Source organism: Acomys russatus, chromosome 23 (genome assembly GCF_903995435.1).
Source record: "Acomys russatus chromosome 23, mAcoRus1.1, whole genome shotgun sequence".
In the NCBI taxonomy this organism is placed as follows: domain Eukaryota; kingdom Metazoa; phylum Chordata; class Mammalia; order Rodentia; family Muridae; genus Acomys; species Acomys russatus.
In genome coordinates, this window is record NC_067159.1 from 11,656,487 (window position 1) to 11,683,773 (window position 27,287).

Below are 27,287 nucleotides of genomic sequence, written 5' to 3' on the forward strand. Positions count from 1 at the left end.
CACTCACAGTCGGTGAAGTACACGTACGCCGCTTTGTATTTGTTCTCAGATCTACTTCCAAAATCTCGCAAGAAACAATCTACAGACTGAAAAAGAAAGGAGATGTTAACACATATTTTATTAAATACTGATTTAAGTATGCTAGCTATGAAGCAACCATTATTGTTTTATTTCAATAAAATAAACCCTTACTGGCTAAAAGTTTAACTTATAAACTGATTTTTATTTTTATTTTCGAGACAGAGATTCTCTGTGGAGCCCTGGCCTCTGCCTCCCAAATACTGGGATTACAAGTATGCATCACCATGCCCTGTAATTATAAACTAATTTTTAAATAACCATTTCTCCAGCCAGTAATAGCTATTAAGGTACCATAATAAGGTTACAAGTGAGAGCCGGGAGTGGTGGCGCACGCCTGTCATCCCAGCACTTGGGAGGCAGAGGCAGGTTGACCACTGTGAGTTCGAGGCCAGCCTGGTCTACAAAGCGAGTCTAGGACCACTAATATAACACAGAAAAACCCTGTCTCGAAAAACTGAAGGAAAAAAAAAAAAGGTTACAAGCAAGAAGGTAGTATGAATACACAGATGCCATTATTGACAATGAAGAGGTCTAGGACAGAAACAACAGATAATATTATTGGATGGTAACAGATCAAGGAATTCAGAAGCCATGGTACTGGCAGTATCATTTTCGAGGCAGAGTTTCTCTGTGTAGCCTTGGCTGGCCTCGAACTCACAGTGATCCACGTGCCTCTGTCTCCCAAGTGCTGGGATTAAAGGCGTGCGCCACCGTACCAGGTACCCTATCATCTTAATTTAACCATTTATTGCTTACTTTAAACAGAACATTTTTAAAAAGCTTCTTGGAAAATGGCAAATCCATTTCTTATACTGATAAGTCTCATTATCAGTATAAGAGTATATGCCAAGTTTTGCTTCATTAACCATGGATGGCTAGAATAACTGAGAGAGAGAGAGAGAAAGAGAGAAAGAGAGAGACAGACAGACAGGCAGACAGACAGACAGACAGACAGAGACAGGCAGAGACAGAAAGAGTGAGAGCACACATGCAATCCTTTTGATAATTTGCTAGGTGAAAAATAATGTTTTTCTTTTTCTTTTCATTTCTAAGACAGTGACTGACTATGTAGCCCTGGCTGGCCTAGAATTCTCAATGTACACCAGGTCGGCCTCAAACTCACATAGATCCATCTCCTCCTGCTTCCCAAAAGCTAAACGTGGTGTTTTTATGTTGAGTTTTTTTCCAGTCATGAATTTACTCTTGTAGCACTATATCATGGATAAAGTATAAAATATTAAGAAACATTCTGTTCCTAGCAGAAAATATGAAGATATTTTTTGTGTACTGTTCTTCTGTTTGCTTACTTCCCTAGTTTCTACTAGAGTTAAAAGTGGGAGTGAAAAAAAAAAGTGTTAAAAAATGCACTCTCAGGCTGGAGAGATGGCTCAGAGGCTAAGAGCATGGATTGTTCTGCCAAAGGTCCTGAGTTCAATTCCCAGAAGCCACATGGTGGCTTACAACCATCTATAATGAGATCTGGTGCCCTCTTGTGGCATGCAGGTATACATGCAGGCAGAACACTGTATACATAGTAAGTAAATAATTTTTTTTTTTAAATGCACTGTTTGCCAGGCGTAGTGGCATATGCCTTTAATTCCAGCACTCAGGGAGGCAGAGGCAGGAGAATGGCTGTAAGTTCAAGGCCAGCCTGGTCTACAAAGTGAATCCAGGACAGAGAAATCCTGTCTCAAGAAAAAAACGAAAGAAGAAAAAGAAAGGAAGGAAGGAAAGAAAGAAAGAAAGAAGAAAAGCACTCTTAGTGCTCAGGCCTGTAATCCTAGTATTTGGGAGGCTGAACCAGGAGGAGTTTGTTAATTCAAGGTCAGCCTAGACTACAAAGAGTCACTTCCAGGCCAGCCTAGGACACATAATGAGAACTATCTCAAAAAGCAAACAAGAAGATATTACACAGAGAAAAATGAATCTAATACAATACTTGAAATTTGGCGCAAGAAGCAAGTCAAGTTACATTGTCAGGAAAAGCTGAAAATTTTTGACATAAACACACACACACACACACACACGTATTCTATCGGAAAATCTTTAAGATAAATAGACGTATTGATCAAGACTGAGAGGGGGCTCAAAGGTTAAGAGTATAATTCTTCCAAAGCATCCAATACACACATACCCTGGAAGTTGGGAGCCCTTACATTGGCCTACAATTCCAGTTCCAGAGGATCTGATGCCCTCTTCTGGTTTTCCTGGGCACCAAGCACGTAACTGACACACATATGTACATGTGTAGGCAAAATACTCATACACATAAAATATAAATACACATACATCTTAAATGCACACACATACACACACAAGGCTTTGAAACAGGGCTTCTCTGTGTAGCCTTGGCTGTCTTGGACTTGCTTTATAGACCAGGCTGGCTTCAAACACACAGAGATCCGCCTGCCTCTGCCTCCCAGAGTGCTGGGATTACAGGTGTACACTACTGTGCCCAGCTTTAAAAAATATATATGATACATTTTTGGTTTTTGGTTTCCTTGAGACAGGGTATCTCTGTGTAGCCTTGGCTGTCCTGGACTCACTTTGTAGACCAGGCTGGCCTCAAACTCACAGTGATCCACCTGCCTCTGCCTCCTGAGTGCTGGGATTAAAGGAGTGTGCTACCACGTCCACCTTTAAAAATATTTTTAATAGACTTATTTATCTACATTTTCATCTCTTCCAAAATAAGGGTCAACAGGAGCTATGTGAAACTCAAATCCTTCAAAGAAATCACCATTTTATATCATTAAATTCGGCTTTCTTAGTGCATATAGAAAAAAACAACTGGCTTTCATATGATAGGAGAAAATAAATCTTTATACATTCTTACTGGGAGCAGTAAAAATAAACATTATAACAGAAAAAAATGTTATAAATAACGCAAATAATGGAAATATTTTTCTAATAAAGCATATTTGAAACTCTGAATAAGAACCTGGTTTTTCTGTTTGTTTTGTTTTGTTTTTCCTAACAAGGGCTGAGGGGCAGGAGAGCTGGTTCAGCAGTTACAAGCACAAGCGCCGCTGCCGTGACAGAGCACCTGTGTTCGGTTCTCAGGCACCCACACTGGACAGCTCACACTCACCTGTAACTCCAGCTGCCCAATACACTCTTCTGGTCTCCATGGGCACCTGCACACACATGTGCACACACAAAAGAGAAAAAAAAAGCACTAGCATACACACAAAATAAAAATCTATCAAAATTTTAAGATCAAGGTTTCATGAGTCTTGCCCATGGAAAGTACACACACTACCATTGAGCCCAAATACTCACTCTCAAGACAGAAAATACTCACTTTTGATGTTGGAGAGATAAAATAAAGAGCTTTCATTTGTCTCACGGGCTCACGGTTCTTATAAATATTCTCTATAACTGACGACAACAACAAAAGAGTCATTTGATAGAACCAAAGTTTAAATTATTTTTAAATAAACTTCATTGTATTTTCCATTTATAATAATATAATAATGATGATTATAATAATAACACATATATATTTGGCTTACTTTTTTTCATTTGCTAAGTTAGTAAGTCCTAAAAAAAAAAAAAGTATCTTCTCTCAAATGTTACATGAAATTTTGAGGAAAAAGAGAAAGCAGTCATTTTATAGGTAGGCCTACCAGAATATAGCATAAGCAATCAATATACCAGGAAGAAACAAAGAAATGCATTAAAAAGTAAAATAATTCTTGGGGTCAGTGAGATGGCTCAGCAAGTAAAAGAACAGACTGTTAAACATGATGCCCTAAATTTGGTGTCCAGGACCCCACAGTAGAAAGAACTACTCCAACAGGTTGTCCTGTGAACATACACACTACACACAAAGCAATAAAATTTTAAAATAGTAAATATGCATTTTAAAATACATGCTACTAAAATTGCAAATGTAAACTTGGCCATAGACACCCTCACACAGTACATTATTATTTTAAAACATAAAGGCTACCTTAAACCCTATCTCAGAAACAGAACCCGAAACCCAGAACGGAACAGAGCCACCTACTCATGCTGCCTGCAGAAGCACCCCGAGTGAGAAGCCTGATGGGTGCCACGTGTACATAATACATGTTGGGTGAATGAGGTGACTGGCTGTTATGGTGCTGTGGAAATGAAATCTCACAGTAGAAAATGCAGCCTCTCCAGTCACTGGGCTTCACGTGAATTTAAAAGCGGGTCTTCTATTGTGACAGGAATGATTGAATTCCAAGTTTTAAAAAGGTTTTACTCCATCTTATCTCTCATCTATTTTGGAGGAGCTCATTCTCCCCCAAGGGTCTGGTGTAGCCTAGATGTCCCTCTAACTTGCTGTGTAGCCAAGAATGGCCTTGGTCCTCTTGCCTCTCTAATCCTGGGGCCACGGGTATGTACCAGCATGCTAGGTGCTCTCCTCTATTTCTTTAGAAGCTAAGACAATACTGATTATTTTTACAAATGATCGACTGGCATGACAAGAGAAAATCTGACCACTGAATAGTCAATGCCAAGTTTCATGGTGGCTCACAAGCATCTATAATGAGATCTGGTGCCCTTTTCCGGCATACATACAGGCAGAACACTGCATACATAATAAATAAATAAATCCAAAGAAAAAAAAGAAAGAAAAAGAAAACAACCTTGAAAGCAGCTGAAAATGGGAAAACCCATTTGAAACTTGGGGAGTGACAGTTAAACACAATGGCTGAGCCCACAGAGCAAGCCTAGGTGACTTACGGGATGTCAAGATCATCCAGAGTGTTGTAAGTCTTACCTGTGGTCAAGTAAGCCTGGAAAGCGACGGCCCCGGGATCCCTGCTATGCAGGGAACCTATACATGCAATGGCATGTCAGGAGCTTGCTTTGTTTGCCTTGCTGAATACTATTTTCCACGCTTACTGGCCACAGAATCTTTTCCTTGAATATCAGGAGTTCAAGGACACCCTGAGCTACCTAAGACCCTGTCTCCCAACAAAATAACTCCCTCAACACACACACACACACACACACACACACACACACACACACACACACACACACACACCAAACAAAACAAAGGACATATAGTAAGAAGCAATGGTCTAGAAAAGAACCCAGGTCCCCTACAACAGTGCGTACTAGCTCTGCAATCCCATAGTACTCTCACCTTTATCAAACGGTTCTCATCTGATCTCTATCAGAACAGTCTAACGGAATTTGAACAAGTCACATTGCTTACCTAATAATTCTTGGGGACATGAGATGACTCAGCGAGTAAAGGCACCTAGAGCCAAGTCTGCTGTCCTAAGTTCAGTCCCTAGGACTCCATAGTGGACAGACAGAACTGACTGCTCCAGGTGGTGTGACTTCCACACGTGCAACACACATTCTCTCACACATACTCTAATAAAAATGTGATAAAATTTAAAAATAAAAAATTTGTACTTCTTTTTAAAAACATGCTACTATGTAGCAAACATGAACTGGACGTGCAACAGGTCGCAGGTCACTGTGTTCATAAATATCAGAGCACAAGCACTATGCAGTCAGGGTTTGTGGAGAGTACTGGATTTACTTGCATGCCTCACAACTGAGGAGTGACAAATCTGTTATGGCTGGAGGCCTAAAAGAGAAAACGCCCTTGAGGGGCTGGAGAGATGGCTCAGCAGTGAAGAGCCCTGACTGCGCTTCCAAAGGTCCCGAGTTCCATTCCTAGCAACCACACGGTGGCTCACAAGCATCTATAATGAGATCTGGTGCCCTTTTCCGGCATACATACAGGCAGAACACTGCATACATAATAAATAAATAAATCTAAAGAAAAAAAAGAAAGAAAAAGAAAACAACCTTGAAAGCAGCTGAAAAGTTTCCACACTCTAAACTCACACCCTGATGCCAAGTGTTCTGAGGAGTGGCAGCACTCACCAGTTATGCCCTCTTCCAGGAGGTCTGTCATTTTGCAGCATGATGACAAAAGCTTAGTGGTAAATTCATCCAACAGCATTATCTTAAAACAAAGTAAATTAAGAAAGCGCATAAATAAACATGTGATTGTCAAGAATTAACAAAAAACAGGAATTTAGTAATTTCTCTTTTAGATTGCATAATTTCGCAGCTTACTTTCTCAATACACATGCATGCTAATATTTCATACAGGTAAAGAAATAGAAATATTTCTATTTTGAAGCAGAACTTGTTCATTTTAAGTACATCTAACGTCTAACATCGAAGTTTCCGAAAATGTCATGTACAGAATTATTGCCATAAAGCAGTGTGCAGACGTGGGGCCTGGAGGTGAAGTTCTAGGCCTGTGCCCCATGGGGCAGCCTGGGCACAACATGCCGAAGCCTACACGCCCTCCACAGAGGAGCGGATTACACAGCTTGTACCTTCCATTCGCCTTCTTTCCTGCAGTCGTCGAACACGGCTGTTTTTATCTCTGTAAAGAAAAAAGAAAATCGCTTACTGATCTAAAGCAACAACTAGAAATGTAAGACTTACGTAAAAAGTTCTAAACCTCCCAGAAAAACTGCAACTTGGAATGTGTTACACTGCATAAACACTGCCCCTTCAGCTGTAAGTAAAACACAACTATATTCAATACCTCACCTACACACTTCAACTGTAATATATTCTCACACATAAGTGTATGAACATGTCCAGAAAATATTTCCGAAGTTACTATGTGATTTACATTCTCCTTCTTTCTTAAGTATTAAGAAAGAAATAACCCAAAGGAAAACCCTTAACTAACTGGCTTGTGGCTAAATTACATCTGACAATAGAGTCTACATAAACACTTGATCCTCCTTTGCTTTCTTGTTAGAGAATACACATAGGCTGGGGCTAGGGAGATGGCTCGGGGGTTCAGAACACTTAGTGTTTTCACAAAGGACCTGGTTTCAGTTCTGAGCACCCACACCGGGCAGCTCATAATCTGAAGCCCGTAACTTCAGCTTCGGGGCATCTGACATCCTTCCCAGATGACCGTGGAGCCCCTCCCTCCTGCTTCTACCCCCCAAATGTTTGGATTATAGGCATGCACCTCCATGCCCAATTCTAATTCGTTCAAGCTTTTCTGTTTTTAAGCATATATGTCTTCAGTAAATGCTTTTGGTTAATCTACCATCACATTTTGACACCATGTTTAAAAAGGGGGGGGCCAATTCTAATGATCTACAGCAGGCATTACTGCAACATAATTAGTGTCTGGGGGGCTGGAGAGACGGTCAGTGGTTGGGAGCATGGAAGGGTGACTCCCGTCCCGCTGTAACTCAAGCCCTCCTCCAGCCTCCACAGACAACCCTGCTTTTGTATATATACCCACACAAGCATCCACACAATTTAAAGTAAAAATACATATATTTTTTTTAAATTTGGCCTATGTTTCTAGTTCCTTATAAATCTAAAATCCTTGAAATTTCTTATGTGACAGAGACTCTATGGCGTGCTGGTGACAGGAAGCTGTGACTTCTAAGGAGGCAGGCAACAGAGACTAGAGACTGTTCAATTACCAGAGGCCAAAGAGTTCATCAGGTAGGCCTACATAATGAAGCGTCCATAACCCACGCACTGAGTCATTGAATGCTCCCAGGTGTGGCTCCCCGGGGAGGAAAACCCCAGCGACCCAAACCTTTCTCCACCTCAGCCTGTTTACATTATCTGGCTGTTGATTAGTATGTTTTAGAAACAACAACAAAAACAAAACAAACCAACAACAACAACAGGACCCCTGGTAACAGGAAGTATTTTACTAGTTGCAAGCCGTGAATTACTAAACCTGAGAGGGAAGGCAGCACACAGACAGCCGGGCATGAGGAAGCATGGCCCCGAGTGGGAGAGCAGGCTATGGCTCTAAGTAGCATTAGCATTAAACTGAGTTGTGGAATATCCCATCAGCATCTGAAGACTTGGAGAACTGGTTAGTAAGAAGGGAAGATAACACATCTACTGCTACAAGTGTTCCAAGGAAAAACAGTCAGCACTCATCACAAAAGCTGTGCTCTGGGGCTGACGAGATGGCTTAGTGGGTAAAGGTGCTTGTCCAGCCCCAGATTCTGTGGTGGAATGAGAGAACCAACTCCCTGAAGTTGTCCTCTGACCCCCACAGGCACACTGTGGCCTGTGTGTGCCTGCACTGCGCTATCTTACACATACAGTCAACAACTGGAATTTTCTAACTTATGATCTGAGTTTTATAATCAGGAATATTTTTGAAGTGTTAAGAAATATCAGTTGAAAGTTGAGTGTGGTGACATGGCACTCGAATCAGGGGTTCAAGATTATCATCAGCTACATAAAGCTGGAGGCCAGCCTGAGCTACATGAAGTCCTATCTCAAACCAAACGTAAACACAACACAACAGAACAACGGAAACCCAGGAGACAGCTCAGTCAGTAGAATGAGTGCTGTGCAAGCACAAGGAACTGGTTCTGATTCCCAGCATTGCCCCCAGCTGTGGGGGAGTCTGTACCCACGTGCTGCGAGGAGGGTGGGAAAGAACCAAGGAGATCCTGGAGCTCAGGGCCAGCCTGGATGAGAGAACCTGCCTCCAAAAATAAGGTGGAGAACCATGGAGGAAGACACCTGATGTCAACCTCTGGGCTCTACCCATGCACATAGGTGCACACCCCCCACACCCCGAGAGAGAGAGAGAGAGAGAGAGAGAGAGATCGATCAGTAAAGACAATTATATTTTGCCTAATATGTAGATTATGTTATAGGGGAATAACGATAAAAAAGCCATAGAGTATTTACCTTTGTAACTTGTAATTACATCACAAAGCAAAGGTTTCTGGGGCACACCAGGCAAACATGGAGGCCATTTTAAGGCAGAGATCAGATGACTACTCCCCTTGGTGAACCAGCCCCACTGTACGCAGCAAAGCAAAAACTGAAGGTGCTGCATGGTCTCACGGTTCCTCTGTACTTCTCTAGGAAGCCAGTGCTGCTGGAGCAGAGGGCACATCAGTAGTCTTTGAAACTTTATACCTTACTGCCCTAGAAGACAGGAACTAGGCCCATGTGACCATGGCGCCCTTCATGCCTGTGGCATTCTGGTACCCGGGAGGCTGAGCAGGAGGGTGACTTTGAGGTCCAGCCTTGCCCAGGCCTCAGAATGAAACCTAGCTTCACAAAACAAAATCAAAGCAAAATCATTTGAAACATGCAAAGTTCCATAAGAAAGAAAGTAACAATATAGAGAGAGCTGGGCTGTGACTCGATGTCAGAACACACGCTTAGCAGATCTGAAGGCCTGGTGTGATCCCTGGCACCAAAACAAAAGGAATAGAGAAAGACTTAGAAGTTTTAAAAAAGAGAAATACAAAATATCCTATGAATTTTCCCCCTTACCATGTAAATTCTCACATCGCATAAAATATTTGGAATATGTCAGATTAAATAAAACATATTACAATTAATTTCATTTACTTCAATTATACTTTAAATATAATTCTGTTATCTTAGCCAGTTTGCATCATAGTTTTACTGTGTAGAGAGTGCAGCCTGAGATGCTAAAGACACGGTCAATGTTAACATCTTAAAAGTAAATAATTAATAACTGAGCTGTGGATGGAGAGATCAGAAGCATTCATCAAAAGTGACAGGACCACAGGTAGCCCTGAGAGTCGGGTGGAAAGAAACGTCATCGGCTATGACAGAGCTTCCTGTATGCACCAGTCAATGAAAAGCACGGAGCCTTTCCTTCAGCAACTGCATATGGACTCAACTCCTCTCCCTCTGCTCTGCCCACTCCACACTCGTCCGCAGAGACTACGCTCACCACTGAAGCTTCATCCGTCACGTCAGTTTCAGCAGTCCTACAGACCAGCTCTCCTGGGCCTCATTCAGTCACACAATGCAGGTTTAAGCATGGCACACTTCAAGTAGACACACTTCCATAAAAACTGCTCTAGCCTTCGTTTCTGTAGCTTTACTGTTAGTTTCTTAGTCACAGCCATCTCCAAATGCCTATGCCACAGCTAGATAGCACTTGGAATCACGGCAACTCTAACCTCCCTTCCTTCTCTTCACCAACAGACAGCAACGTCAGCACTTAGTCTCCTGGACCAGAACGTCACGTTAGGATGACTGCAGCTCCTTAACTCACTACTTCTCTCACCATCTCTTTCCTTCCTTTTGCACCTTCTAACCTTCTCTCCTGTACCAACATGGCCTCACTACAGTCTTACTGGCTCCTACTTCAGTTAATTGCTCAAGTGCGTATCCCCTCTCCTTTTATGACTTTGTTCTGGTTTTAATAATCAAATTATTATTATTTTAAAGGGTTTGGCATATACATATTATTCTGTTACTGCCCTCTCTGTTAAAGATGCATCATGGATAGTTGCCGCATAAATAAGTCAAAGAAATAAGTAAATCAAACAAATAAAGATAACATTCTTTTTAGTAACTTTTTCAGTAACTAAAAAAAATACAGACATATCATATTTACTCAACTGTCCTCCTATGTACCGGGCTGCCATTTTGTTTCCATTTTTGCTATTACACTACTGCCTGGGGGATCTTTAAATAGAGGTAGAGCGATGGAACAGCAGTTAAGTGTGCTTACTATTCTTCCAGAGGCCCCAGGTTCAGTTACCAGCACTGACGTGGAATTTATAACTATCTGTTAAGTTCCTGGGAACTTAGCACCGCCTTCTGACTTCCAGAGGCTCCAAGCAAGCATGCAGTGCACTTACATGCATGCAGGCAAAACACACATATACTTAAAATAAAAATATTAAAAGAAAAAACAAAACAAGAGCTAGGCGGTGGTGGTTCACGCCTTTAATCTCAGCACTCAGGAAGCAGAGACGGGTAAGTCTCTATGAATTTGAGGCCAGCTTGGTCTACAGAGCAAGTTCCAGAGCAGCCAAGGCTACATAGAGAAACTGTCTTAAAAAAAAAAAGAAAAGATTCTGTTAAGTATGGGTGGGTAAGAAGGCTCAGTGGGTAAAGGTGACTGCTGTCATACCTGATGACCTGAGTTCAATCCCTGAGACCCATGCATACTGCAGATTGTCTTGTGACTTCCACACATGTGCCATAGTATGTGTACAGGCATACATGTATGCACACAAAATATATATTTTTAAAATATAGTTTAAAAATCTTCTGAGAAAGTATGCATGTATATTTATATCACTTCTACTTATGGAAAGGCCTATGGTGGGATTGCTGACATAGTACTATCTCCTGTCTTACTGTCATCAGCAGCTTTCTCAACAAGCTGTAATGAACCATATTCCCACCAAGAAGCTTTCCAATTGCAACATGAAATCAGTCACCGGATTCCATCAATGTGATGGGCTAAAGGGGATAACTGGTCTTAATGTGCATTTCTCCAAGTCAAACCAGACTACCTCACCTGTGGGCTGCCTCTTTATTTCCTCTGCTCATTTTTCTATTGGGCCATAATCTTTTATTTATCAATTTTAGGCATTCTCTATACATTAAACCTGGCTGGTATTTTCTCCACTTATATATGTTTAGTTCAAAAAGTATATAAAACCGGAACTTATGAGAACTAGGACTAAATAAGAGAACTAAATACAAAGCTGGGCTGTATCCCAGTGCTAGAGTCCTTCTTCCCTAACACGTGAAAGACTCTGGGTTTAGTTTCCAACCCCGCCCTACTCCTCCACACCTTCTCCCACCCCCACTCCGCTTCTCTCCCCCTGCCCCCCCACACACACTGGAAAATACAAATACAAAAGCAAAAAAATAGTGTATGTATGCATGTGAGAATCTAATGGCAAGTGCAGAGGAGTCTCACTTAAACCTGAGTGTAAAGGTGAGAAAACACATTGTAAATTATTGGATGATAACATAAGTGAGAATATGGCTCACTCCAAGGGTGAAGAGAGGACGTGCACTGGGAAATCCTGAGTGCTTGGAAACGGTCTACAGATTGACTTGGGTGGCAGTTACATGAGCAAAATTACCATCTCACTGTATACTTAACATTAATATAACTTACATTACACTTAACTGAATTTTAAATGCCATTTCTCTCCAAAATAGGAAATGCTTTGTACTGTATGTGGTGTATGCAAGAATTCACTGTGTGCACATGTGCAAGGAGGCTACACAGCAACACTCATGCCTTCCTCATCACTCTCAGCCTTACTTCTTGACACAAGGTCTCTCACTGAGCAAGCTCATCCATTTGACTAGACTAGCTGACTACACTGCCACGCCTGACTTTTATGTGAGTACTAGAGAGTCAGACTAGGTACTCGCGCTGAGACACAGGCCCCTTATCCACTGAACCATCCTCTCCTTTTTTTAAAAATGGAGTTTTAAGGTAGTTCCTAATGGACGATCCCCTCTTGAGGTTTAGGTCCACGATGTGTCTCCTAATCAGATAGCCTTTTCCTGATCCTCCAATTTAATGTAGCCTCTCTCCCTGTTTCATCAGAAACTGGACTGATCTTGGTTTTCTTCTTTATGATCTATTAGTCCCCACTTGAACACAAGCCTGAAGAGCACTGGGAACTTTCCCAAGAATTCAATGCTGTGCAAATGGGGTCTTCGAGGCAAGAACAGGAGTCATTTATTTAAGACAAAATCCATCCCCACGTCGCACACTGCTGGGGACAAAAGGACTTAGAGACCTAGGAGGCTGATGAGGGCTCAGCTGGGAACAGGCCTTCCCCGAGCACAAGGACCTAAGTCTGGGTCCATCAAACGCTGTGAGTCAGGTCAGGTGGAGTACATCTGCCTAAGGAGAGGCACGAACAGGTGGATCCTCACAGCCAGCCAGGCCAAGGGAGCTCCAGGTTCAGCGAGAGACGTTGTCTCATAAGGCAGAGAGCATTAGAGGAAGACATCTTACATCGACCTCTGGCCCCTGCAAGCATGCACGCGGGGCACTAGAATTTGCACATGAGCACATGCAAGCTCACACACACACACACACACACACACACACACACACACACGGTGGACTTACCCTCTAAGAGCCTCTCAATGGACTCCTAACTAAATGGTAACTCGTGCCCGTAACCTCAGCATTCAGAAGGCAGGAGGACTACTGCAAATTCCAGGCTAGCCTAGGCTAAAGAGACTTGTCTGAAAACAAAACAAAAGGAAACAAAAAAGCAAAGCCAAAGGGACTCCTCTTAGGCAGGTCCTACAAGGGCAAACTAAATGCTAAAACAAAGGAGAGTGAGTGAAAATAAAAAAGTCAGTCCATTTGAACTAAGACTTGAAGGCTAAAATTTGAGTAGGTGAAGAATTAGGGAAAGGGATCAAAAGTCAGACGAACAGGCCATCAAGATAAAGTAGGAAGATAAAATAATGCAATGAGAGTAAACAGTACGGGCATGGGAGCATCAATACCATACACCAAGGGAGACTGGAGCTAGCTAACAGTCAACAGTAGACTGAAATGGATTTTAGGCAACTGGCGCCTCTGCAAGTCTTCATGCCAGTGTTAGCAAAAGCTTACCCTGGCAGCTATTTGCTGGATGGACTGGAAGAAAGAAAAGGCAAGAGCTCTGCAGAGTGCTTAGGAGACTAATGCAATAGACTGTATATAAAATAAGATCCTAACCTAAGGTTTACATATTACAGAAGCCACAGACAGATCAAACATTAACTCTGTGCTGGGTGTGAATCTTAGGTACAGATTTCATTTATTTATTTGAGGCACGGTCTCAAAGTTTAGACTGGCTTCGGACTCTGTACAGCTGAACTGATACCTGGACATCCACCTCTTAAGCAGCAGAATTATAGGCACGCACCACCATGCCTGACCCTTAGGCTTAGATTTAATAGCTCTGTCAGGGTTCATTTTAATAGCATTATTAAAACAAACTGCAACCAACAGAATTCACTTACTCAAAAGTGTACTTGGGAATGGTTTCGAGTATGCCATGCATCTATCACTACATTACCACAACTGTCTTCAGAACATTTATCCTGCACTAAAAAAGGCCTCATTCCTTGGGGCTGGGGATGTTTGTGGCTCAGATGATCATGTTTACTCTTGCAAAAGGCCTTGAGGCCAATCTCCAGTATTACATAAAACCAGGTGTGGTAGGATTCACCACTGATCCTAGCACTCAGGAGGTGAAGGCATAAAAACCACAAGTTTAAGGTCATCCTTGGATACAAAGTTGAGTTTGAGGCCAGCCTAAGGTACATGAGAGCCTGTTTCAAAAACAAAACAAAGTTCTGTGTGGTGGTGCATGCCTTTAATTCCAGGCCTCAGGAGGCAGAGGCAGGTGGAGCTCTAGGCCAGCCCAGACTATATGGCTCCAGGACAACCAGGAACACACACCAAGAACCTGTCTCGGCACAGCGGCGGTGGCGCATGTCTTTAATCCCAGCACTTGGGAGGTTGAGGCAAGTGGCTCTCTGTGAGTTCGAGGCCAGCCTGGTCTACAAAGCGAGTCCAGGACAGGCAAGGCTACACAGAGAAACCCTGTCTCAGAAAACAAAACAAAAAGAACCTGTTCTCAAAAAACTAAAACCAAAGCAAAATAACAATAACAAAAACCAAAAGAGAAACCCCATCCCTTTAATCTTATCTCTCCAGCCTGGGACACATTAATCTCTGATTTCTCTGGATTTGGTAGTCCTGGATGTTTTTTCACATGCATGATGATGTCATACCATGTAGTCCTTTGTAACTGGCTTTTTACTTAGCATGTTTCCAAGATGCAGTAGCATAAAACATATCAGCATGTTACTTATGCTTATTGAAAAAAATAAGATATGTATCCATTTATGTGTTCATCACTCATCCATGCACCAGCCTGTGGAAATGTGAGCAATTTTCATTTTTTAATCAAGCCCTTCCTGCAACTCCTCAATATATATGCTTTGTGCAACAAACATTGAGTAACTATTACCTTGTTTTTTGGTTGTGTTTCTAATTACACAAGTTCCAAAGAATATTTAACAGCCTTGTATCTTTTTCCTCCCATCGGGCCTGTCTGCTATTTACTCTCCATCTGCTGAGCCTGGTGTTACCCCAAGATAATACTAAGAGGGAAATTCTGTTATGTCTATACTCTCCTTCTTCCTAGTTTTCACACTACTCACACTGGCATTGCTGGCGTAATGGTATCTTTTTTTTTTTTTTCATAAACTCTGAAATAAAGTGTCATTACAACTCAGAAGTAATTTATACAACACAAATTTGTCACCCATTTTCGTATGAGAGTCAATACAGACTATCTGCCTAAGTCAGTTCTCTCCTTACATACCACGTGGGTCCCTGGGGATCCAATTCAGGGCCTCAGGCTTGGCAAGAAGCACCTTTACCCACTGAGCCACCTTGGTGGTCCCCAAACTAAATTTTGAAAGGATAATTTTGTACTCCACAAAACCTATTTATATACCTGTTTAGTGCTTTCTATATGGTAAACAGTATGCCTGTACTGATTTTGATTTTAGTTTTTACACAAGGAATTCCCTACGACTTCTGTTAACTAATTTCTACTCTTTTCCTTGTTCACCGAGTGGAGTAAGAAGACGCTACTCCGTTTCCACTACTAGACTATAATTACTTAGAAGCCAGAGATGCCAAACAAGGACGGTCCTTCCGGTTTGCTGCTTTCATTGCTCCTATAGACCGGCAGGCCTAGGTTTAGTGTGATTTTTAATAAAAGTCGTGGTTGATACGGCAGAACACCAGTAACCAACAAGCAGACCAACTGTTAACAGTGAAGAGGCGGACCACCCAAGGATGGACACTAGACAGACTTTAGCAGTCCAATGGTCCTTTCTCAAGAACTTTTTTTTTTTTTAACAGCAAGTCCTCTTTTCTAGGAACAAGGGCAGAAGGCTCTGTTGAACAGCGAAGTCTGCACTTTTTAAAGGACAAGACACTGAAAAGCATGGTAGTAAAACCCTTGATGCTAAATACTAATGTGGGACACCAAGGGGCCCTCTGAAAACGCAGGGACGAGGGCGGGATACAGAAACACAGAGCACAGTCTATGTCCGGTGGAGAGACGTCCCTGCCTGGTGTGGCGGGGGTGGCGGGGGTGGGGGCTGGAGGTGTGAGAAGAACTGTTCTGGGACAGCCCAGGGACCGTGGAGGGAAAGCAAGCCGGGCCGAGGGTGAGCCTCGGCCGAAGCCAGAGAGAAGGCCGCGTCCGGTCACCCCGCCCATCCCTGGTGCTGGCACGAAACCCGACTCGCCCGAGAAGCCGGAAGGAGCCCTACCAGGGACTTGGTCCCAAAGCAACAAGTGCCTGTGCGGCTCCGGGAGAGGCTCCTGGGCTGCAGCGGGAAAACAAGACCCGGCGCGGCAGACCCTTCCCTGTCTCAGCCCTGAGCCCTCCGCACTCACTCCGCCACACGACGCTCTTCAGCCCCCGCTCCGTCGCTGGCGGCGCCATCTTCCCCAAGCCGTGGAGCCGCTGCCACCGCCTCCCACTCGCAACCTACTTTGCCCTCCAAGCTGCACTGGGGCTGGGGGAGGTTCCTTCTCCTCGCGGTAAGGAAGGCTCCTCCCCCTCCGTGGACCGCGCCCTCTGGTGACGTCACACGCGTCAGCACGGAAGCGTCGAGCCTTCGCTTGGATTGAGGCTGCGTAGTGTGGGCGGAATTCGGTGAGCCGTCGGCCGTCCTTTGGCGGAGCCTACTAAAACCCAAAAATTCAGTGTCCAGTTTGGCATCAGAAAGCAAAGATGGGAACTAACACAATTTGTGCAATTTTGAATTTATATATACGGGGTCTTTTCTTTTTGTATTTTAAAATTGCATTTGCAGCTGGGCGGGGTGGCACACGCCTGTAATCCCAGGCAGAGAGAGGCCAGCCTGGTCTAAAAAGTCAGTTCGGGATAGCCAAGGCTACACACAGAGAAACCTATCTCGAAAAATAAATAAGTAAATAAATTGCATTTGCTTGTGTGTGTGTATGTATGTATGTGTACACGTGTGCATGCCAAGGCTCTCACGTGAAGATCAGAAGACCTCATCTTCCAGAGTGCGGGTCTTGGGTTGGAACTTAAGTTGTCAGGCCCAAATGTAGAGACCTTTTGCTTTACAAACTAATGTTTCATTTAGCAAAGCGATTCGTACTAATCTATTCAGAAACCAGCTCAACTATCAAATGTAAAATTACCCCCCCACCCCAAGTTCATTTTACTCATTTTTCAAGATCACTGACTACGTTAAACTATAAGGTAACATACAATAAGTTATGTCCAGAACTGTGCTAGACTTTTAGGAGAGAGAGAGAGAGAGAGAGAGAGAGAGAGAGAGAGAGAGAGAGAGAGAGAGAGAGAACACCTCTGTTTCCCCTGAAGAATTTTATAATTTAAATTATAAAGCACAATTTCTAACACTGTTAATCCCACCCCGTGGGAATAAGACCACTCACAATTTTTGAGCCAGATTGGAAGCAAGCTTTATTTTATTCAGGTGCACCAGAGAGCTGCCCAGCTAGGGGTTAGAAGGAGATGTGCTGAGGGCCCCTTTCCTGGCGTCCTTTTAAGGAGTAAAGTGCCAAGTAGTTGCAAAGCATGCTCAGAAGCAAGACAATGGGGTAGTTGGGGAGTACAGAAAAATCTCATAACAACAACAACAACAGCAAATCTTTATGTAGTCACTGATAAGGGAGGGTCAGGGTGTTCTCAAAAACAAACCAAGGCCATGGATTGGGGCAGGTCAGGTTCCAAAAACAGAAACTCAGCTCTTATTGTAAATGAAAACTTTATATTTTTAAGCCATGCATGTTGGTGAGTGCTTTTTTATTTCTTTCTTTTTTTCTGGGGGGAGGGGGAGGGGTTCTAAGACAGGGTTTCTCTGTGAAACCTTGGCTGTCCTGGACTTGCTTTGTAGACCAGGCTGGCCTCGAACTCACAGCGATCCATCTGCGTCTGCCTCCCAAGTGCTGGGATCATTTTTTTAATTTATCATGTGTACCATGCTCTGCCTGCATTTATGCCTGTTGGCCAGAAGAGGGCATCAAATCACGCTGTAGATGGTTGTGAGCCACCATGTGGTTGCTGGGAATTGAACCTCTGGAAGAACAGTCAGTGCTCTTGACCTCTGAGCTATCTCTCTAGTCCCGAAAACGTATTTTTAACAATACAACAAAATGTGGTTAGGGATTTAGTTCAATGGTAGAGCGCTTGCCTAGCAAATGCAAGGCCCTGGGTTTGCTCCTCAGCTCTCAAAACAAAACAAAACAAAATCACAGCAAAATGGCTCTTGCCTTCAAAATGGAGTCAGGAAGGTTCCTCATTCCCTGCTTGACTTATGTGTCCCTGTCAAATCCTTGATAGAGGACTGTTTTTAATAATGTTGACAAGCAGCAATGAGTCTGCTTGTTTATCTGATGGGTGATCAAGTTGGCAACACATCAGAAGGTGCAGGACCCGATTATAATAAGCAGCAGAAATAATATTAGAGGGCCAGTGGAGGGGGAGAACAGTCTCAGCCAGGTTGCCAGTCAGAAGTTGTCTCCCATACAGCCCTTCCAGCGACACAGCCTTCCCAGTGATACGGCTCGCTTTATTGGGAGGGATAATGGCTCTATAAACCTTGGGGACGTGGGTAGGAGTTTGGGGGTGAGCGTACATCATTGGCTGGGGCTGAGGTGCTGGGAATGCTGCATTTGTGTGGAGAGGAATTCCAGGAGCTAGACTATGTGACTACCTCAAGGATTGCGGCGGGGGGCGGGGGTTTACAATACTACATGCACTGGGGCACACAGGCACAGAACAGAGGGTAGGAAGCATTCCTTACACCTGTGAGTCTCAGGATTGAGATTGTCAGGGTTTAGGCATGTCTCGACCTCACTCTGTCTCCAGGCCAGTTTCCCTGGTCACATGGTTTACGTGCCCCCCCCCCCCCCGCCCCACGTAAGGGGAGATGAGCGCTAAGATCTTCTTAGGTGACAAGGCAATTAGCCAGTTGGCCCCAGTACCTTTGGCATGCAGAATCCTCCATCTGTCAAGATCCGCCAACCGTTATGGTTCTCCTGAGCTCCCAAGCCAGAATATGACTTGATCTCTTGCGGAGCGTAGTTGGGAACATCTTTCTGAGAGCAGAGTCGGGGTTCAGGAACAGCAGATAATTCCAGGATGGTCTGGAGTTTGGGTGCCCCCGAGCACAGTCTCTTTGGTGACTTGATCTGCATAGCTGTTACCCCGAGTTTGGGAGTTTTGTCTTTTTGGTATCCTGGCCAGTGTATTATGGCAAGCTCCGTTGGAAGCCAGGTAGCCTCCAGCAACTGAACAATATTGTGCTTATATTTAATATTCTTTTCTTCCAAGGTGAGTAAACCCCTCTGTTTATAAATCTGTCCATGAACACGAGCCATGACAAAAGCATCTTGGCTATCTGTGGAGATATTCACCTTTTTTCCTTCAGGGCATCTTTTGGGGCTTGGGGTGGGTTTTGTTTTGTTTTGTTTTGTTTGTTTGTTTGTTTTGTTTTGTTTTTTCCAGACAGGGTTTCTCCATGTAACCTTGACTGTCCTGGACTCGCTTGTAGACCAGGCTGGCCTCGAACTCACAGAGATACGCCTGCCTCTGCCTCCCCAAGTGCATGCACTACCTTGCCCAGCTTTTTCAGCCCATTTTAAAGTCCATGTAAGAGCGATTATATCTTCTTTCTGAGCAGGTGTGCCCCTGGGCAAGGGTTGTGCCCAAATGACCTTCTGGTTTGTGACCACCACTACCCCCTGGATATCTGGTTCCTCCTTAAGTGAAACTGCTGCCATCTGTGTAGAGATCTGTATCTCTGGTGGTGAGAGGAACATCTGCGAGGTCAGGTCTCATACCTTGGCTGATGTCCAGCATCTCCAGGGAGGCATGGATGGACTCCCCAGGGTCGTCCCTTGTTTAGTGATGGGATTGATGGTGAAGATTTATCAAAGGTCAGTCTTTCCTTATCTAAAAGAAGGACTTGGTGCTGAGTCAGACCAGCATTTGACATCCATTAGCTGATGGCATTCCTCCATAGGGTTTGCTCAGAGTGTGGAACTGTTATAGTTAGAATCTGGCCTACTGTGAGCTTGCCAACTTCTTTTTACAAGAATTTCAGTGCTGGGATTAAAGGCATGCACCACCACGACCAGCTCTCTTTTAAGTCCTTAAAGCCTGTTCATTTTCCTCAGTCCATTCCAAAGGGGTGTTGCCTCAGCCACAGCAGAGTAGAAGGGTCTGGCAATTTCGGCAAACTCAAGTATCCAAGGATGGCAGCAATATCCAACAGCTCCCAAAGACTACCTAACTTGTTTCTTGCTGGTTGGAGCTAGAATTTGCATTATGGCCGCTATGCAGGCCCCGGGACAGTAGTCTTTCCCTTTCTCTCAGTTCATATCCCAAGTAGGTTATCTGGAGCAAGAAAATTTGGACTTTCTTTCTAGAAATTCTATAGCCTAACTGGGCAAGAGGTTCCAAAAGTCCTTGAGTGGCTCTCAATCTTCCTCATCTTTAGTAGCCAATAATAAATCACTTACATGTTGAAGCAAGGTTATCTCAGGGTACTCACTACTGAAGAGACTTAAGTCGTGGCTGATTGCGTCATCAAAGGTGGTGGGAGAGTTTTTGAACCCTAAGGCAGTCTGTCCAGACGAGTCGCCCTGATATCCCCAGCTCAGGATCAGCCCATTCAAATGGGGAGCTGGGCTGACTTACCTTTGATGGGGTGGAGTGGCGGTGGAAAAGAATGCATCTTCTGGGTTCAATATAGTGTAACCTTTATGTCCTCGTGGTAACAGACTGAGCAAACTGTAGGGATTTGTAACAATCAGGTGAATGACGTCTACCCACTTGTTCACTTCCCTTAACTCTTGTACCGGTGAGTAGTCTCGAGTTCCAGGCTTTTGAACAAGCAGCAAGGGTTATTCCAGACTGGCTGGCAAGGAGTAAGTATGCCTGCTTCAAGGAGGCACCTGGCATGAACGTTAGTCCCTTCCCTGGCTTCTAAGCATTCCACCCCTCCCCCAGATGTTAGTTGCACTATGATGGGTGGTACCCAAACTGTAGAAATGTCCTGGCTTAACAACTTTTCCCATTCTCCTTCTGGGGGAATGAGTTTAGGTTTGGAGCAGCAGGTTTTCCTCACTTATTGGGCAGGTTATAATTAAAGCCTTAGCAGGAACTCCCAAGTGCAGCCGAGGAGTGTCTCCTGAGAATGCTGTTGTTGCCTGGAGCTTGTTCAGGAGGTCCTGCCCTAGCAAAGGTAAGGACATTCAAGGATAACGATGAAAGAATGAGCCACAGATCCTTGTCCTGGTCAGTGGTCCATTTATTCTTTAATATCCCCTGTTGCCTCCTGTATTTCCATTCCCATTGTCTGGTTGGTAAGGGGTCCTAGGGGCTCCCATAATACCAAATCCATGTCCCCCGGAAACTTCCAGGTTGGCCCCCCAATGGTGAAAGTTACTATAGGCTCCTGGGGGCCTCGTTAGAAGGAGCCTTAGCCTTGGCTCCATAGTTAGGATTGGCTTGGGTTTTTTTTTTTTTTTTTGGAGGGGGGGACACCCACCTGTTTCCGTCACGGTCATGCATTCTTCCAATAACCTATTTCTTTGCTGTAGGTGCACTGGTCATTTTGGTAAAGGTTTCCTCTCTTTATTGTGGTGTTCATGGGCAGAGTTAAAATTGAGCGGAGCTTGCAGTGCAGCCACAGTGGTCCACCCCATCTTGTTTGCCGTCTCGAATGTCAGACACCTTCTGGTATATTTCTAAAAGTTCTGGCCTGTTCTTTCCTGCAAACCTATTTGTCCCTTACATCTTTCTATGAATGTCAGGGGCTGCCTGAGTAACAAGAGCCAGGTTAATTGCCTTGAGATATTCCAGGTCCTTTGGATCTATAGGGGTGGGTAATCAGTAGGCGGCCAGGAGGCGTTCCAGGAAAGCTGAAGGCGATTCATCTGGGCTCTGTTTCACATCTGCTACCTTAGATAGGTCGGTGGGCTTCTGGGCTGCCCATCTCATTCCTTCTAAGAGAACCTGGTGGTGCTTACTGAGTGACCTCCTCCTTCCTCTGTGTTGCAGTCCCACTGGGGTCTCCATTTTGACAGAGTTGTCTCTACCCTCTGGCCATCAGTCACTGAAGCTGTTCTGGAGAGTGCCTCAGCTGCTTTTGTGAGAATCTGTTCCATCTCTTCAGTAGTAAAGAGGGGGATAGAGAATCTGCTGGCCGTCATCCCGTGTGGGAGATGATTTAAAAAGATGGAATCAATTATAGAAATTGATGAATCGAGGGTGATGATAAAAAGGGAGGTTCTGGTTCTTCCAGTTATAGAGATCTGTAGTGGAGAAAGGGGCACACAGGTATTGATTGCCAGGAAACTACCATAGGGCAGTAAAGACAGAGGGAGGTGCTATTGTAAGGCCCTCTCTCTCAGCCAGCCTGGGAACGTGACCCAGGCAAGCTTGGGAAAATGACCCAAAAAGAATTGAAGGTCAGCTCAGCTTCAGTTTCTGAGATCAAAGTGGCCAACCGAGATAAACAATTTCAACTAAGATAAACAATTTTCAGAAAAGTACCATCTGGAAATTCTGGAAACTCCCCAACACCCCTCCCTGCCAAGAATAGCCCCCAAGACCAATGACCCCGGCAATAGCCAATAACATTTAGACAAGCACCCCTAGCGACCACCAGAGCCAATCCTAACATAGGGCACGTAGCCCCTCCTAACCTTCCGGTTTTAGCCTTTAAAAAGTCTGTAACAGTGACTCAGGGTGCGCCTCCCTCACTCCTGAGTGAGTACTGAGGCCTCTGATGCGCGTCAGCAATAAACCTTGTGCTTTTGCATCAATACTGTGGTCCTTGAGTGGTCTCTCGCGACGACCCCCTACTACCCCAGTGGACTCTAGGGTCCAACACTATCTCAAAAGCGGGGTTGGAGGAGAAGTCAGAGTCAGGAGGGATATATAGGACCCTCTAATGCGGTGTGGGGAAAAGAAAAGATGGGGGGGGGCATGGGTGGTAGGAAAGAGCTAGGGGAGAGAAGACAGGGAGAGGTAGGAAAGAACCAGGTGTCAGGGAGGGGGTTGAAAGGGATGGAGGAGCAGAGCGAGCCTGAGGTGGTGGGGACTGGGATGGCAAAGGTGGAGATTGAGGGTAAAATCGTTATATGGAGGCAGGAGGAATTACTCCTCCTATGAGCCCCACAGAGCATGTTTCAAAGGGCCTGCCTGCTGACAGTCAGGGCTTGGCCACCTGGCCTATTGTGGATCATTCAAACCCTCACAAGGGCTGGAGGTTGATCAGGTTGGAAGTTGCTTCGGCTGGATTTATCCAATCTGATCTGGGTGGCCAGGCTTACCACCGCTCAGGCTACATGATAATCAAAAGTGCCTCCTGGAGGGCTAATCAACCCCAAATATGGACCATTCAGGTTCACAGCATGTTTGGAGGCAACTCACGGTGAGAGGATAGTTGTAATCCTCTTTGGCTATAGGGAGGTAAAGTTTGTCAAAATCCTTCAGAACGTAGGCTAGAAGGCTGTTAGGTTTGCTAGTTTTATTAACCAAAATAACCATTCAATCGCCCAAGTCCAAGATAAATGAGTTAACACAGAGCTCAGAACATACAAGAGATAGAGACAGTAAAAACGAAACCAAAGACAAGAAGTACAAAGAGAAGACAAACAAGACACAACAGCAGACTGGATAGGTGGTGCAACATCTCACTTTTTGCCCTGGATGGAAGAGTATTAGATCTCATGAGACCCCCTCCTCATCCCAGATCAGGATCCCAACAGAACCGGATATCATGGAAAATTACTATGACTTACCTGGGGAGGTTTCTGTTGCTGCTTGCTGCTTTTCTCAGCATGGCAGTTCACTCTGGTAGACCGGGAAACTAAAAACACACCTTGGCGCCTTGGAACATCTCAAGATGCACACCTCCTGAGGGGCCTCTTTAGCCCTGGATTCCCAGAGTGAACTGGGTGAGTGGTTTTTATCTCACTGGGGCCTCCAGAAAATGTTAATCCCAACAGTTGAGGCTAAGAACACTATCACAAATTTTGAGCCAAATTTGAAGCAAGTTTTATTTATTCGAGTGGTCCAGAGAGCTGGCCAGCAACTGTCTCCTAAGTCAGGTTAGAGAGACACAGAGAGAGAGGTGCTGAATCTGTTTCTCATGACTCTTTTAAGGAGTAAAATCAGGAGTAGTCGCAAAGCAGGTTTACAGAGTGAGGCAGCAGAGCAGTTAGGAAATACAGAAAAATCTCAAAAACAAAAAGAAAAAAAAAACCCACCTCATTCATCATTATATGGTCACTAATTAGGAAGGTCAGAGTATTCTAAAAAACAAGTCAAGGTCATGAGTTGGGAGAGGTCAGGTTCCAGGAAACAGAAACTTAAAACAGAAACTCAGCTCTTACAGAAATTAGAAACTTACTTTTAACAATACAAGAAAATGGCTTCTGCCTTCAAAATGGAGTCAGGCAGATTGCTCAGTATCTTGTAGTAGTCAAAAGAGGGCTGAACAATTGAATGCTTTAAAGCCAAATGTGGTGACCCAAATCTCTGTAACCCCAGTACATGGACGAGAAAGCAGGAAGATCAGGAGTTCAAGGTCATCCTTGACTATACACCTAGGTCCAGGCCAACCTGGACCAAAGACCTTGCCCCTTCCCAATCCCAAAAAAAGTGAATGCCTTAGGGACATAATATAAATAAATGAACCAAGAAAACAATAATCCGTTATTCAACAAGTTTGTGCAAAAAAAAAAAAATGCATGGACAAGATTATCAATGTTTAAGACCACAAATTATTGTTGGAAGCTGATGAACAGGAAATGATTTGAGCTCATACTAAGACAATTTAGGCATCAGCCTGCTTGAGGTGGTTGTCTTAGGACCTGAAAGCAAAGCAGTCAATAAGCTCAGTTGCTGGCTGAGGCATAGGCTTTCATACAGGATGTTGAGAGCTCTGAGTCAATAGTTTCAGAGATTAACGCTGGTCACACAGTGGAAGCGCGGTCAGCACGTACTGCTGCCAACAATGTTTAATACTGAGTGCCTAGGGTACACCAAGCACCAAACAAAGTGGATTATGTCCTTTATCCTCAAGCAACCCATGGAAATAAGGAAGTCTTGATGTCATTAGCTGCCAAGGGTCCATGGCCTGTGCTGCAGCGAGGAAAAGGTTCAGCTTGCTCTACACAGAAAACAAAGGCAGAAGGAGTGGAAAAAACTGACAAGAGTGCTTCTTCTGTTTGAGGTTTACATGGCAATCGAGGTTGGGGCCTTCGCTCCCTTTAAACTTCTTTTAACTTGACTCAATTTTACACAGTTTTGCATATACACCACACTGCCCACTTCCTTTTCAAATTCAAAGAAAATTCTGCTTAGTATGTATACTAAGGTGGAGCTTAACCCATAAGAAAAGTCCTAAAAAGCTGGGTGTGATGGTGGCGCACGCCTTTAATCCCAGCACTCGGGAGGCAGAGGCAGGTGGATCGATGTAAGTTCGAGGCCAGCCTGGTCTACAAAGTGAGCCCAGGATAACCAAGGCTAACACAGAGAAACCCTGCCTCGAAAAACCAAAAAAAGAAAAGAAAAAAAGGAAGAGTTTGCCGGGCATGGTGGCTCACACCTTTAATCCTAGCACTCAGGAGGCAGAGGCAGGTGGACCGCTGTGAGTTCAAGGCCAGCCTGGTCTACAAAGTGAGTCCAGGACAGCCAGGGCTACACAGAGAAACCCTGTCTCAAAGCAAAGCAAAACAAACAAACAAACAAAAAACCCAGAAAAGTTCTAACGGAGCAAACCTTACTGCAGTTTCTTACCCCTGGGGGTCAAACCAAGAGGAAGAAGTGAGATAGGGGGATACCTCCTTAAAAGGCTAAGTGTCAGGGAGTGACACAAGATGCTCTGCAGAGTTGGAAGTATAGTCAAAAGGAGCTGTGGCTACACGTGTCCCTAAAGGCTGAGGGACATTGTGGAGTAGTGGGTCAAGTATAGGCCTTAGCTGCACACATATACAAGTCCACCATGTACAAATTTAGGTCTGATTCTTACTAACAGTGTGGGTTCAGTCCAGTTGCATTGCACCTGTGTGTGATACACTCTTTGTATGTTGAGAAGAGTGTGTGTGTGTGTGTGTACACGCACAATCCATAGGCCAATATCAGGTACCTTCTTCACTTACTTCTCCACCTTCATATTTTAATTTTTAATTTTTTGGGGTTTTTTTGTTTTTTTTGTTTTTGTTTTTGAGACAGGGTTTCTCTGTTACACAGAGCCCTGGCTGTGCTTGATTCGCTTTGTAGATCAGGCTGGCTTTGAACTCACAGAGATCCTCCTGCCTCTGCCTCCCTGAGTGCTGGGATTAAAGGCATGTGCCACCATGCCTGGCTTCTACTTTTATTTTGTCAGGTAGGGTCTCTCACTGGAGCTCACTTATTTGGAGTAGACAGACTGGCCCACTATCTCAGCACTGGCCATGTTGCCATGGCCCCAGGACTGAGGTTACGGGCACACACCACCATAGGCAACTTTGTCCAGTATTTGATCCAAACTCAAGTCCTTGTGCTTACTCAGCAAATTATTGACCAACCGAGGTATCTCCTCGGCCCCCGGACACGTTTCTAAAACCTTACCTCACCCAGCAAGATGACGATCTTTATTGCTGGTTTACAGATGAGGAAAGTAAGGCTCAGGATGGTTAGGCACATCCTGTAAGATCGCAGGAAGAGCTAGGACCAGAACTCTCCGGCTGCAAGATCGCACTCACCCCTTCTCTCGCTCCTATTGTCAGTCCTCCCACGATCCCTAGTTTTGCATAATTTCTCTGAGCTGTTTCTCCAGGTCTCCTCTAGTTGGCTCTCCTACACAGATTAACAACTGAGTTTAGATTCCTTGAATATGACACAGCAGAATGAAGGCAAAATACCCCAACACTGGCCAGAGATGAAAAGCTGCACAGGCCATAAAAAATTTTAGATAAAATAGCTTGAATTTGGGGTCCTGGAATTAGAGCAGGTCCAACCCACCCTTTATCCCGTTTCCCTTTATCCCATGCTGGTCTTTTTCCTCCGGCAACTGATGAACTTATCGTAACAACCTAGTGAAATATTCTTCATTAACAGGATATTGATTTGCCCTCTTGATGAGAGTGTTTGCACCAGCGGGCACGTGCACGGGAGTGATGTCTTGAATTTTCCGGGCCTCCTTCCATGGACGAGGGTTTTACCTAACTTGTGGGGTTCTTACGGAAGTGAAATGAGTATGCCGAAGGCTGTCCTGCAGTGTGTGGTCTGTGTGTCACATATATTAAGTAAAATAAATAAGTAAACATTAAT

General features: G+C 44.3%; 1 protein-coding gene across 1 annotated transcript in view; it reads right to left on the minus strand.

Moving 5' to 3' along the window:
• The window catches only part of Stxbp3 (syntaxin binding protein 3), a 44,516-nt gene extending 27,992 nt beyond the window's left edge, over nucleotides 1-16,524 (minus strand). The window contains exons 1-5 of the mRNA XM_051165668.1: nucleotides 16,355-16,524; nucleotides 6,432-6,481; nucleotides 5,968-6,049; nucleotides 3,386-3,462; nucleotides 8-86 (exon numbers count right to left, since the gene is read on the minus strand). Of these exons, the coding sequence (XP_051021625.1) occupies nucleotides 8-86; nucleotides 3,386-3,462; nucleotides 5,968-6,049; nucleotides 6,432-6,481; nucleotides 16,355-16,403 (337 nt within the window). The 5' untranslated portion in view covers nucleotides 16,404-16,524. The remainder of the gene's footprint in view (nucleotides 1-7; nucleotides 87-3,385; nucleotides 3,463-5,967; nucleotides 6,050-6,431; nucleotides 6,482-16,354) is intronic.
• Between the last annotated feature and the right edge of the window lie 10,763 nt (nucleotides 16,525-27,287).